The sequence below is a fragment of the Myxocyprinus asiaticus genome, chromosome 34, assembly GCF_019703515.2.
Source record: "Myxocyprinus asiaticus isolate MX2 ecotype Aquarium Trade chromosome 34, UBuf_Myxa_2, whole genome shotgun sequence".
Taxonomy (NCBI): domain Eukaryota; kingdom Metazoa; phylum Chordata; class Actinopteri; order Cypriniformes; family Catostomidae; genus Myxocyprinus; species Myxocyprinus asiaticus.
The window spans coordinates 6,981,449-6,996,495 of record NC_059377.1 but is presented as its reverse complement, the minus strand read 5'-3'; the positions used below and the strand labels follow the sequence as shown (position 1 = coordinate 6,996,495).

The 15,047-nt window shown below is 35.5% G+C and overlaps 1 protein-coding gene across 1 annotated transcript; it reads right to left on the bottom strand.

Annotated features, from left to right (window-relative positions):
- Positions 1–3,615: 3,615 nt before the first annotated feature.
- On the bottom strand, positions 3,616–6,106 carry tbxta (T-box transcription factor Ta). The gene is made up of 8 exons (XM_051671957.1): positions 5,922–6,106; positions 5,332–5,596; positions 5,084–5,218; positions 4,936–4,997; positions 4,784–4,845; positions 4,520–4,693; positions 3,988–4,111; positions 3,616–3,880 (listed from the first exon to the last, which is right to left on the bottom strand). Exons 1-8 carry the CDS (start codon positions 6,104–6,106, stop codon positions 3,616–3,618), a joined length of 1,272 nt encoding a protein of 423 aa, XP_051527917.1.
- Positions 6,107–15,047: the final 8,941 nt, after the last annotated feature.

Below are 15,047 nucleotides of genomic sequence, written 5' to 3'. Positions count from 1 at the left end.
ATAAGGTCGCACTCTTACATCTCCGCAATATTGCCCAGCTTCGTCCCTCACTCAGCTTTAAAGATTCTGAAACGGTTATTCACACCTTCATTACCTCCCTCTGAGACTATTGTAATTCCCTTCTTGCTGGTCTTCCCTCTAAAACACTCCAAAACCTACAACTTGTCCAAATCTCTGCAGCTCGAATCTTAACACACACCAGGAAGTCAGCCCATATCAATCCCATTTCACATCAACTGCACTAGCTACCTGTTTCCTATCGTCTACAGTTTAAAATCATTGTTACTGTTTTCAAAATTCTCCACGGTTTGGCACCACTCTATTTATCGTAATTGATTCACCCTTACACTCGTGCACTCTCTTAGGTCCTCCGGTGCTAACTTACTAGCAGCACCGAAATTCAGATTGTCATCAGTGGGTGGAAGGTCTTTCAGGGTTACTGCCCCTAAACACTAGAACACCCTCCCCCAACATCTCCATGATATTTCCTTAATCCAACAGTTTAAAAAAAGAATTGAAATCCCATTTATTTGCACTCTGTTATTCATAAGTTATTTTATGTGTGTATGTAATTACTTTCTTCCATGTCTGTTATCCAGGACTGCTTCCCTGTCCATTTTTCCCTGTTGTGTTGTTTTTTTATTGTAGGCTCTGTAGCACCCCCTTTAACATAGGCATGTAAGACGGCCTCTGTAGCACCCCCATTTTCACCATACGTGGTACATATATAGTACTCACCAAGCCGGACAACTTTCACAATCATAGTCATTAGCTCTGCCCAACAGGAAGTCGGCCATTCTGGATTTTCTGAAAATCACAAGCTCTGAACTTTTGAATAATCCTTCTAAGGGATTCATGTGACTGGCACCAATCTGTAGCGCCCCCTTTAAAATTTGTGTGTAATATGGCCTCTGTATCACCCCCATTTTCACCTACAGTCAGCAAAATTGGTTCACTGATTTTATGTCATATTCAGACTCATAACAGCTGTCATCTGAAGGCGATATTTTGCTACTGTTGCAGACTACTATGAGAAGACGCAATGCTGCTCTTCTGTTCGGTGATGGTCTCAACTCATGTACTCTCTCAGACACTCTCATGTATTTAAATATATAGACTGTACATAGCATGTGACTACTACAGAATAGATTTTGAAGGGAAGTAAAAAAGGATACATTTTTGCCTTGTTCAGTTATTTATTTTTATTAAAATTTGTTTTATCAGGTTAGTCCATTGAGATTAAAATGGCAGCATTAAACATTACAAAAGTTTACATAACAAACATAAAGCAATTTATCAAATATGAAACAAACGTATTAAAAATTTAATTAATCTGTAACAAGGCATGCAACATTTACATGAATCAAAAGGAGCGCAGTGAGAATTTTGTGTGACTAAGTGTGTGTGTGTCTTTCCATTTAGAAAACCATCTGCTTTGTCATTCTATGATTTTAATTTTCCCACTGCAGTTACACATTCGGATTTACGATTTAATTCCTCTCCTTTTTGTGAGTGTCTTATACGGTTATATGTGTTGACCTGGTGTCACACAGATCTGCAGATTCTAACAATGCTCTGTGAGAAATCGTGAAGGCCATCATATGATCTGAACCATATTACAGCATTCACTAAACCCACATTTCACTTAGCACACACCTGCTGCTGTAAAATCATCAGCACGCTCTTCAAAAGTCTGGATGCTTTTACGATTTAATAGGGATTTTTAACTTGTTTGTGGTAAAGGTCAGGGAATATAATACTCATTTATATTACATATTTTAGAAAGAATGAATGCTATATTATTTTATAATATTTGTTGAAAAGCAAATTTAATAAATGTGTTAATCAATATTGAATTGGTAGAAAACAATAACAATTTAACAGTTATTTAATCATATCATTAGACCGTTTTTTTGTTTTGTTTTTGTAAGCTGAGGTAGATTTCAAATTATATATTTAGTTTATTTATAATAAGAACTATTAACTTTTACTTAATTTAAAGGGATAATTCACTCAAAAATGAAAATTCTCTCATCATTTACTCACCCTCATGCCATCCCAGATGTGTATGACTTCTTTTCTTCTGCAGAACACAAATGAAAACTTTGAGGCTTACAAAAGCACATAAAGGCAGCATAAAGGTAATCCATATTACTCCAGTGGTTAAATCAATGTCTTCTGAAGCAATCCAGTTGGTTTTGGGTGAAAAACAGACCAAAATATAACTCCTTTTTCATCATACATCTTACCATTTCATTCTCTAGGCACGATCATAATTTCAAGCTCGATTACACTTCCTAGTGCTTGACGCATGGCAGAGCGCTAGGAAGTGTAATCGAGCTTAAAATCATGATTGCCAAGGAGACTGCTAATATCAAGATTTATAGTGAAAATTTAGTTTGACATTTTAGTTTGTTCTCACCCAAAGTTGATTGGATCGCTTCAGAAGACATGGATTAAACCACTGGAGTCTTATGGATTACTTTTATGCTGCCTTTACATGGTTTTTGGATCTTCAAAGTTTTGATCACCATTTACTTGCATTGAATGGACCTAGAGAACTGAGATATTCTTTTAAAAATCGTCATTTGTGTTCTGCAGAAAAAAGAATGTCATACACATCTGGGATGGCATGAGGGTGAGTAAATGAAGAGAGAATTTTCATTTTTGGTGAACTTTTCCTTTAATACTGTATACACATCCTTAAAAGGGTGAATTGATATTCACAAAACCACTTTGTGTGCATTATTGTTTGCTTTTTGCCATGTTAAGATTTGTACATAACATCATTTGAACAAATTTGCAAATGTAACCATAATGACTTTTATAGGAAAAGCACATGAAAGGTAAAGACTAATGACAATGTTTTGACAGAAAAAAAAGAATTTAATTTATAATTAAAATGACATAAATAAAACTCACAATGAGTCCAACAAATACAAATAGATAAAATAGCCTATGTACAAATGATTTTTCTAGAGGACGGATTGCATAAATAACTAGCCACCAGCAAACTCTTCACCATAATAAATGAAAAATGTTTCAATGTATCAGTAGAGTGAGTCCACCTGTCTTTCTGTAGAAACAGTTACCATTACATACTGCAATATGACAATGAAAATGGACGTTAAATTCTATTTATTTACACACATATACATTTTAGTCAGTCAACAGCATGATTTGGTCTTATTAATCTTTTAGAAAACATTAAAAATAAACACCATCATTGGCTTTTTTTGTGGCTGATGGCAAAATCTTGAAGATTTGCATGATGGAATTAGCAAATATAGGAACACTATCACTAAGTGATTATATAAGTGATTGTCTCTCACCAGGTTTTGATTGTCTACATGCCAAAAGATCATAAACAGATATAAATACCATAGAAAATCTAGCCATTTCCCATTGCATAGGTATTTTGATTGTCTTAAAGTCAATCTCTTCCATTTCCTCTGGAAATAGGCATCAAAATGACCATACTACGCTCTAACCAGCCATTGCAGAATCTTCACTTTAGATCAAGTCTCTTCAGCCACTTGAATCTATTTTCAGAGCAAGGTCTCAGTTTGAAGACAGGAGGGATTGAACAATAGTGGAAGGTTGTTCATCTGGATCTCAGTAGCTTTGTGCAACAGGCGCCCAGGAAGCTGTAAGTCTGGCAATGGAGCTCTCAAACTGGGCATCTCCAACTCCAACCTCGCTCAAGCTTGGATCGTACATAGAGGAGGGAGAGGACACAGGCAGAGTGGAAGTCAGCCCAGAGTAGGACACTGAGGAACCACGCAGGAACTGAGACGTCAGACCGCCTGTGATGGACCCTGATGCTGAACCAGAAGGGGTGAGGGTCGTACCGGCCACAGACCACAAACTTGGATACTGGCTGTGGAGACAAAGGAAATGCAGGGTTAGTCAATTAATCAAAAAGTTGCCCAGCAAAACCTTGTATTTATTCAAAAGCTGATCTTTCTGTGTGTAAAAAGTACCAACCTGGTGTTAGAGGTAGTGTTGGTGGTGTGGGCCAGGGTACCCATCCCACTAGAGTTGGGTATCTGCAAAGCTGACCAGCTATCATGAGAAGCAAGACTTCCTGAAGAGTTGTCCATGTAGTTATCTGAAAGCAAAGACATACTTTGAATATCCAAAGCAATTCCAACAATTTACCTAGGGTAAAATGGAAAGGGGTAATTATAAACTGGAAAGCCCCAAAAAGAAGACCGCATTCTGGATCCAATAATCCACCATAAATTTGAATGATACTGCTTCTTATGCTATAACCAGGGGCGGACTGGCCATTGGGAGAACTGGGACTTTTCCTGATGAGCCGGCAGCGAAACTGGGCCGAATGGGCCGCGATAAGCTGAAATGGGCTGCCGCGTTATGCAGAATGGGCCACAAAACAGCGCCGCAATATGGCAGCGATATGCAGAAAAGGACAGCCCCTGGCTATAACACACTAGCAAACTGTCTATATCAGGGTTTTCATCTATAAACCAAAGTCTAATATTGTAATTGCTCTTACTGGTTGCAGTGCTGCGGTGTGGATAATGGCTGGGATACGGAGCAGCTCTGTGATTCCTAAGGCTGGAGTATCGCTCGCAGTAGGAGCCAGAGGAGTGCACAGGGGCCCCACTGAACTGAGGAGGGCTGCTGCTGGGGCCCATGGGGCCATTACTGGGTAAAAACCAGCCACCAACTGTTGAAGGTAGAAATAAAACTGTTAAATATGCTTTAGGATACTGTTTGAGTCAATTAACTTGAATTAGCACATGGTTGGTTCACTTACGTTGGGAGTATCCGGATTGCTGATTGTCAGTGTTGTGGTCTGGGATGTCCTTGTGGTCACTTCTGTTAATTTGACAATACAATATCGTAAGGTTTAGTTAATGAGTTTTCAGAGCATGAGAAATCATGTAAAGTAACTGTATATTTCCGTACCTCTCTTTGGCATCCAGGAAAGCTTTGGCAAAGGGGTTGTGCTTGATCTTCAGAGCTGTGATCTGAGACAGTAAAATGGATTATAGGGCAAATCTAATAAAAGAAACATGTTCCATGAGTGCAGTAATGCAATTCGACAAACCCTCACCTCTTCATTCTGATAAGCTGTGACTGCAATAAACTGTGTCTCAGGAAAAGATTGACTGCTGATCATCTTCTGAATCCCTCCGACTTTTACGATGTGAATCCTGGGCTCATATTTGTGCAAAGAGTTCAGCATAATCTTAAAAAAAGAAGAAAAAAAAAAAAACTATGCAGTTATATATTCACTAAATACATTTTTACATTGATGTCAAATGATTGTACAGTATTAAAAGTTCTCAAAATTGCATTTACCTGTCCTCCCCCATTGAGTTTATTGGAGAGTTTGACTTTGCTGAAGGAGACGGGCGCTTTCATCCAGTGCGCGCCGAAGTTGGGTGAGTCTGGATGAATGTAGACGCAGCTCGGGCTCTGAGGTTCGGGTTTCCCGCCCGGCACCCATTCGCCGTTCACGTACTTCCACCGGTTATTATCCGCGGCCACAAAGTCCAGCAGAACTGAGTACATGGCGTTCGGGTCCAGACCCGTGACACTGGCTCGGAGCACGGGGAACATTCGTCTAAAACGAAAGACAAAGATTTGTCAAAAATAATTGTATATTATTTCCCTCGAATGGATTTGTTTAGAATAATTAACACTTTCTAAACTGGTTGCCACGAGACCGAAAGAACGCCTCCATTAAATCGAGTGAAACTAGCTTCGCTATGTGGACAAGATCTAGTACAATTACACTGACTTTCTTCATGGATTCTAACTTTAGATTATGCATAATTATTTTTATTGTGTTATATATGTCACTTCTAACCACGCAAAAATATTTTCTTCTTTAAAAAAATAAATAGGTAACAGATAACACTCAAATTTGTTGTAAAATCTCAACGTACCTTCCAGTTTTGGTGACAATCATTTCATTGGTGAGCTCTTTAAATTTGGTCCACAATTCCGCATCCTCCAGGGAAACTTTTATATCCCGTTCGGACGCGTCGCCTTTCTCGCTGCCCTTCTGAAATTCGCTCTCAACTGCGCTCAGGAGATGATCAAGGCGCTGGTCGGGACTGGAGGAAGTCATATTTCCAATCAAATAAACCTTGAGTTAAGTCCAACGTTACGATGCTTTGACAGCGTGTCACGAACTGCTCTTTCAACGCGTTCGGAGCGTTTTTAAAGGCCCGATACCGATCACACGCTGTTACGGGGCGTGACCTGAGACCGGTAGACCAGGCCCATCGCGCTCTAATAGCGCCCGATAATTTGTCGCCACAAAACAGAGTATATATATTTTGACATACATAGTGGCCCATTAAAAAGTGTTAACTGCTTTTGTAGAGTCACAGGAAAAAAATAACATACAAGACTTTTGATAAAGTAAATAAAATAAATAAATAAATAATATTAATAAAAAAAAAAAAAGAACAGAACTGCAAACACAACTTTAAATATCATATCGATAGGCCTAATATATATGTATATATATTAGGCCTACCGATATGATATTCTATATATATATATATATATCATTTGTATGTATTATTAAATAGTTTTAAATTAATGAATTAAAAATATATAATTTATTTTATTATTTACGAATACTTTTTACATTAACATTTTTTTTTTATTTTTATTTATTTATTTTTTTTTAAATACAGCTTTAATGCAAGCATCTGTGCTTACACCTGAACAGATTCGTGGAACGGCAGTAACCTAAATTCAGACTGATTTTTTTTCTATTTGCAAGCTCGTCTTTGAAACAAAAGAAGGAAGAGAGACGCTGTCTGCTCCCTCGGTGCCTTTGAACTCAGCTGTATATTTGCGAATAATGCTAATTTTTTGTTGTCCCAGATACACATGTGAGAAAGCTTGTGTTTGCTTGGGACAGGCCATTAGAATACGACCATTGACGCGTCCTGTGTGCCAGTGCTCGACTGAAGTGTGGATGGCCCAGAGGTGATATGTGAATTTCCTTAATCCAGCATGACTCCAGCAAGATAAGTGTCCTAAACTATATCTGAGATTAAAAAAAAAAAAAAAAAACAACAGCAACAACAACAACAACAAAAACTACTTTTTAAGGCTAAACCCAATAATAAAATGTGGGCCTTTTTGTTAAAGCAATTATTTTAAATAAAAAAAAAAAAAAAAAAAAAAAAATATATATATATATATATATATATATATATATATATATATATATATACATACATATATATATATATATATATATATATATATACATACACACACTATTGAAGGAACCATTGGTTTTTTTCAACTGACTTCCTATGTGGCAGTTTTATAACATTTAATATCAATGCCAATAAATGTAATAGGCCTATAGATTTTATACTGGGGTAGTTGACATGACAGTCAAGCCTAAAAGGTCTAAAACTATTTGAAACATTGGTAACACTATCTATGAAGCCCATATTTTTAATGCATTATACAGTACATTCATAATGTCTCATAATACACCTTATAATAAGTTATAACTTCTCATAAGTAATTATAACTACAGTTATAATACATTATAATTCTTCCCCTATTCATAGATATACTTTACAGTATAATGCATTATAACACAAGCAACATCCAATTTTAACTCAGAAGTTAATAAAGTTAATCGTATAAGTGCTGTATAGTATAAACAGTCAAAAGGATTTATGATGATCATATTATAAGTGGTCTTTGCCTGCTTTAAGTAAAGTTGCAAAAGCATATCTTCTTGTAAACAGCCATAATATAAACTTGTAACACACAATACATTACAAGTCAAACTTATATAATGGAAGTTATTTATAAAATAAGTCTCAACATTCACAAACATTAAAGTTTACTGAGTAAAGTCTTGTACAGAATTATTATTTTTATTTTATTTTTTATTCTTTGGTATGTTTACACTCAAGAAGTTTGGCTACATGTGTGATCAACATGCATATGAGTTTATGATATATTTCAACCTTGTAGCTTTACAAGTGTTTTGTGTAATAACTCAAAATTGACATTGAATGTGTGTTATTTTGTATTTTGTGCAACTTCCAGCATGTCTTATAACCACTTAAAAATATCTTATAAATATCTCATTGCTTTTGTCACTTTACTTAAAGCAAACTTATTATACAGTATATATTACAAATATATATAATACATTATAACTTCTGCAGATAAAATTGGATGTTGCTTATGTTATAATGCATTACTCTAAGTATAAATATGAATAGGTAAGAATTATAATGTACTATAAATTATTTTATTACAATTATTTTTGAGATGTTATAACATACTATAAGGTCTATTATGAGACATTACTAATGCATTATAATGCCTTTACAATGCATTGTAAATATGGGCTTCATAGAAAATGTTACCGAAACATTTTTCTAGTTAAATTAAAATTATTATGTATGCAGTTAGTACCTCATATTAATTGAGAGACTATATAATCTTTATACTTTTCTAAATTCATTTGTGACACCCAGGTCTATTTAAACAAACTAGTGAAACCAAAATGGTGATCTTTAAAAATAATGAAAATGGTTTTAAAATTTGATGGGAAATGAGTGCTGTGAATGAGTCTCTTTCTGATGCACTTGGAGTTGAGCAGGGCTCTGTGTAGTCTGCACTGCTCAAAGGCCATAAATGTGAAGGGCCCTCACACCTTTCCACTGCCTAGATTCAGCTGATTTACAGAGAGCCACAAACAGCCTGTCATCAACTCACATCAAGCTCTCTCTCCTATCCTGAGCTTCTGTTCATTCCCTTTCGTGCGCGCACGCACACACACACACACACACACACACACACACACACACAATACTTTTGCAGATACACATGAGGAAATGTCCAGCTCATTCAAATCAATATTTGGTAATCATGACTAACAAGACTGTGCTTTGGCTGGAATTACGTACCACACTAAAATATTACCCAATGTACTAACATATTATATAAACTGTAAGAATGGGGTTAGGGGGGACATATTAGGGAGCTATTTCTACCTTATCCAACCATTTAAAATGACTTTCACAATGTATTCGGGTTGATTTAGTCATATTAAATAAATTGGTTTAATTGGAATTAATAGATTGTTTCAAATAAACTTGAATACTTTATTTAGATATTACCACTTATGATGTCATCACTGACACATTCAGTTTGCACTTCATCACTGACAGCAGTTATCAACCTTTCTGTTGTTTTGCAGGTTGTTGTGAGCGATGCTTTGTGTTTATCTGGCCGCCAGTACATGGATCGAGGTTTCTGTGAGAGCGGTTCTGTTTGGTGATGTAGGGGTTAAGAGATGCTCCTTCTCTCTGGCACAATCACACTCTCACCTGGGTGAGAAATATTACAGAGGGCTGGTGCTCCACAAAAGGACAGTTATAAGAGAGGATGCATATTTTCCACATTTGTCCTCTCCGGCCTAAATCGGTAAACAGAGCAGTCGGATGAGTCAGACCTTGGAAAATAAAAGACACACATCCACACACGCACACAAACACTCACTAATGTAAAGGCATGTTTTTTCATCAAAATATTTGAATGAATTAGCTTTTAAACTCTTTTATGTCTGACCCAGCATCAGTATTTAATTGTTTTTTTAAATTGTGGAGATACAAACAAGCTCCAGAATTCCTTTCTACATTATCACTAATATTTATGTTGATTGATCATCATTAATTATTCATAATACACTTAAAAAAAATAGCTCTTAGGCTGAACTTGATTCAATTGTGGACAGTGGTTCCATGTGTTTTAAATGAGTTTTCTTAACTTAAAATTCCTATGTAACCTCAACACAAACACTTTGTGTAGAAAGGACCTTGTTGAATTGAGTAAACCCAACTAAATTAGACGTGTCAGTGTAACTCAAATAAATCTCTTTTATTTCTTTGTGTACTAGCTAGTGAATGTTAGCATGCTAACTCTATGCTGGTTGGAAGCACTACAGAGTGTATTTTAGTAACTATGCTACATGGTTAGCACAGAATTTGCTCAACAAAGCGAGCAGTCAGTTTCATGTGTGACATCTACCTGTCCTCATTGTTTGCTCAAGCTCTACTCTTCATCATAATGGAAACCCCCAAAACTCCAACATAACAGAAACTCTTCTAAATCTCAACACAACAAAATCTTAAACACTAACAAGAATCCTCCTTTATATTTATCTTGCAAAAAAACACATAAAACACATGTACTCTCCCTATCGAGTCTCGTGCAAAGCATGCTGCATTAACACCCCAAAAAGTATTCATGTAGTCCCAACTAAAATGGATTAAGTAAACATCCGTTTTACTCATTTAAATGGATAGAATGCAATGAAATCTATTTGTGACTAAATGTTCTAGAATTGTGTTGCTTTAGTTCATTTTCAGTTTCCTTTCTTGGCCTTAAGGAACTTTCAGATCCATTTAAAAAAAATTTTTTTTAAACGGGTCAAAACGACCCGCAAGACCAAGGAAGGGTTAATTAAGTAAATTGAACAAGAAGCAAAAATCCTTTTTTTTCTTTTCTTTTTTTTTTTTTTTTGTGTACAATGTAGTAAAGTGTTTTAGCCTGAATGTTAGGTTTGTTAATTGTTTCAATTCTGTTATCATTGTTAAAAATCAATTACTTTTAAATACTTCCTTGAAATATTTACCAAACTTGATTTTCACTGAGCTGATTTTTCACAACATGCCAGTGATTATTTCCACCTTATTAATTTTAGATTTCAAAGTACTTTGTTGGCTTGATGGATAATATTTACAAAGCATTAAGACACAAACACAAACCAGTAACCGAAAAGAATAAGGCACAAGAATTAATAAAAAATTAATTAATTAATTAAAACTGGTCTGTTTGCTTGTATTATAAGTGTATTACTTGCAAGTTTGAAACTGCCTGGATTTGGTTTCTATTGCACTGTTGGCATTGTATTTGAATGTCTCTTTATAACTGTAGTTTATAACAGAAGAAAGGTGTTGCCTTGGGCCAGACTGAAACTGAAGGAGGCCAGTGGATGTCAATAATGTAGAAGTACACTAGATTGAGTGAGTTCACAGTGCAGTCCACACAGACACTCTCCCCCCGCTATCAGCAGATGTGGATTGAGTCTTCAGATGCGTCTGTCACTGCTGCGTTTCCACTTCAAGTTCAGGAAATCTAAACTTTCCTCTCCTAATCACCCTGCCCTTTGAAAAGGATAAAAAAGACTGGAGGGACAGTAATTGTCCCCCCCTTCGCTCTCTCTCCCTGCCCTCCTCCCCACAATAGACATCAAACCTTTTGGATGCTAATGAGATGGAGAGAAGATGGCTTTGCTTCTGATGAACTTTATCCTGTAGGGACAGAGAGTGAGGTGAGAGCTGAGGAAACAGACAGACAGACAGTCAACAGTCAGTACAGAAAGTTGTGAAAGAAATGGAGCTGGTTATTTCAAACACATGAGCATTGTCAGTCCATTAAATTATGTGGTATTTCAATACACCATTCGAAAAGAAAAAAAAATCACTGAAAATGCCAAAAATATCCTGGTGAGGTGATTGCAGATGATGCATAACAGCATGTGACAATTGAAATGGAAGGCACTTTATTTCAGGAAGTAGCCGAATAGACTTTAGATGCAGGTTTAGAATTAGACTAAAAATTCAGGTTTGTTGGCCAGGAGTTGCTCAAAAGTCACAATTAACATGCCATTTCAAGTTACTGATGATATAATATTAAAATATGAGACACGGAATATACATACAGTTGCCAATATATAATACAAAAACTTCATTCAATATAACAACTACAAAAGTACAAGGAATCTGGCGCTCACGTTTAAAAACAAAATGTTTTTTTTTTAAATGCAACTATAAATATATATATATTAATATTGTTTTAATCTCTGATGCATCAGTAATTTTAAATAATGCAAAAAATGCAACATAATAAAAAAAGCAAAAAATAAGTAACCTTACATCAATATTTAAATTGCCTAAATCTGTTGAAATACAGAATGACTACGCATCATATGTTCACATATTATTCAAGCTCTCTTGCTTTTTGCTATTAATATGGCTTTGCGGATTAAGTACCAAAATTTTAACTCCTAGCACACTTCACTGTAATATTTGTTGCCATTTCTGTATCATGTTGCTTTTAGTACTCTTTAATTACTCAAAAGACAGAAAATTGTTGTTGTTATTATTAATAACATCATAGTTTCTGGTTGTTGTTGTTGTTAATAATAATCTATACTCATATTCATGTGCATATTCCTTTTATTAAGACGTCATTTCAGTTATTCATAATATGTCATTAGCATAATAAAGCAGCTTTAACAATCACTGAATAGTTTCTTAGATTTTAGTGAAGAGTTTTCTTTATGTCTAATATTAAAGTGTGTTTGCATGAATACAGCTCTCTCTCATCTCACTTCAGTGTTATGATTGGTTGAAGCACACAGGTCTGGCCGAGAGGGTGACAACACACTGATTTACAGCTTCCCAAGGTCAGGTTGCCCAGCAACCAAGACACAGTGATAACAACTCATTAGACCTTTTTACCCCTTTTAAAATTTGATGTTTGTTTTTTCTAAAGTATTTTGCATACATAACCCTCATTACCTCTAATGATCTGATACAAGAAGTCTGTATTCGGTCAGTACATGATCAGCAAGGCTGAGCTTGTTAGTTCTTTAATTAAAACTATGATTATAATGAATTTAGACTGTGATCTGTATCCCAAACTTCTATAATGGGAATAAGCCATAATATAAATGCTCCCATCCTCTAACAGTTTTAAAACCTTTCCCTAAATGTATCCAAAACATTAAACCATGTTGTAGTAGGGTTTTGCTCTAAGTTTATGTATATAGATGTATTCTTCAGCAGATTGTTGTTTTGTAGTGTACATTTGTCTCGCTGTAGTCAGTACCCATTAGTCTGTGAAAAACACAATTAAAACATTCGCTGCAGTCACCAGATATAGCAAACAGTCACACACACACACACGCACACACACGCACGCACGCACACAAACATAAGGACAGTTATAAAAGTTTGTGCAGTTGAAATTTTCAATTATATACAATTGAAAATAAGTTTTATTACACTGATGTGCTACTTTAATGCAAGTGTATACAAAGTCGTTATGTATACAGTGTATATAGAAACAATTAATATGCCTGCAGAGTGATGGCGGAGATGTAAACTGATGCTTAGTTTCCTCTTTGCCTCTGGGGACAGTGTTGTCTGAATTAAGCAACTTGTAGCTACACACAAATCTTACATCATAGCTGTGATGGGAGTTATCAGTTAGTATATATGAAAAGTTGTGTGGTGACCTGAAATGATTGATTGATGAACAGAATGATTGTTAAGTTCACTATCACTATATATATATATATATATATATATATATATAGGCATTGAACAAATAATATCAACAGTCTGCTTAGTTTATTTAATTAGCAGTTATTCAGTTATCACTTTATGTATAACATAGTTAAACAACAGAAGTAATGTAGATGCAGACACAAAATAACATCATACATAAAAACAGAGAGACATGAAAAACATTGCATGGCACTAATGTCAACATAATTAGAGAAACATGACTTCTCCATTTTTAAATAAAATGCCCTGACTTACTTCACTATCAACTCATGAATATACTCTCAAAGGCAGCCAGCATTGTTTGAGGGCAGATTTATACAGTAGCTCTCCCTGCTATAGTTTTTTGGAAGTCTTGACATGTCTGCTGTGTAGTCTGGAGTTCCATATAGGAGCTGGGGGCCAGCAGACCATAAACCAGGGCAAACAAAGGGGGCAGGGCCCATAGCAGGGCTCCTTTTACTGCATTCCCACGCCAGCAACAGAGGCTCACTGGGAAGTGTTACCTGCACGATGCTGGATATCCCCCTATAATCCCCTATCCACATCATCCACAGCCCCCACACAGCAGCAGCAGCAGCAGGTCCTCTCATGCAGCCCACAGCCCTACTCAAGTGACCCAGGTGTACAAACAGTAAACGCTGTGCCCAGATCAAAGCCACTCATTAAAGCACAATAGATACAGCCCTCTAATCCCAGATCCTTTACCAAAGCCGTGGGCCGTAGTGTTCCGCCTCCCTATGGACACCTGAGTCATCGCCCCCTACAGGTCAATTTGGTTTTTTAATGTCTGGTGAGGTTAATAAGCCAGTTGTGTTGGAATTCTGACTCTGGTGGTTTTTCATGAAACATAAGCTACAAAAATAATAGAGTAAGAACATAACATAGATTCACAGGGCTGTTTCACTTGCTTTCAGTGTTGTTACAGACCGTGTTAACCATAGTTTCTGCCAAAATGCCATAGTTACTACAACAGTATTAACTTAGAGTTAGTCACCACTGTCAATTAAAACAATCAAACAAACAAAAAGTTTTTTTTTAAATGTCACTGTCAATTAAACAAACAAAAAAAAAACATTTGTTTTGAAAGATTACTATCAATTAAACAAACAAAACAGAAACATATTTTTGAAAGGTCACTGTCAATTAAACGAAACAAAACAAAACAAAACAAAACAAAAACACATTTTTGAAAGGTCACTGTCAATTTAACAAAACAAAACAGATGTTTTTTTTTTGAAAGGTCACTGTCACTCAAACCAAACAAAACAAAGTAAAACAAAACCTAATTTTTGAAAAGTCACAAAACAAAACTGAAACAATTTTTTTGAAAGGTCACTGTCAATTAAACCAAACCAAACCAAACAAAACAAAACCCAATTTTTGAAAAATCACAAAACAAAACAGAAACACATTTTTTGAAAGGTCATGGTCAATTAAATGAAACAAAACAAAAAAAAAAAAACACATTTTTGAAAGGTCATTGTCTATTAAACAAAATAAAAAACTAATTTCAGAAAGGTCACTGTGTCAATGAAACAAAACAAAAACATTTTGAAAGGTCACTGTCAGCTAAACCAAACAAAACAAAGCAAAACAAAAAAAATTTTTTTGATAGGTCACTGTCAATAAACGAAACAAAACAAAAACACATTT

What these genes read in the sequence shown, in the direction of transcription:
- tbxta (XM_051671957.1), bottom strand. Translation starts at nt 6,106, where the DNA reads ATGACTTCCTCCAGTCCCGACCAGCGCCTTGATCATCTCCTGAGCGCA. An exon ending in GCAATCCGGATACTCCCAAC is followed by an intron (nt 4,694 to 4,783) that starts GTAAGTGAACCA and finishes TACCTTCAACAG; the next exon opens with TTGGTGGCTGGTTTTTACCC. An exon ending in ACACCGCAGCACTGCAACCA is followed by an intron (nt 4,112 to 4,519) that starts GTAAGAGCAATT and finishes CTTTGCTTTCAG; the next exon opens with ATAACTACATGGACAACTCT.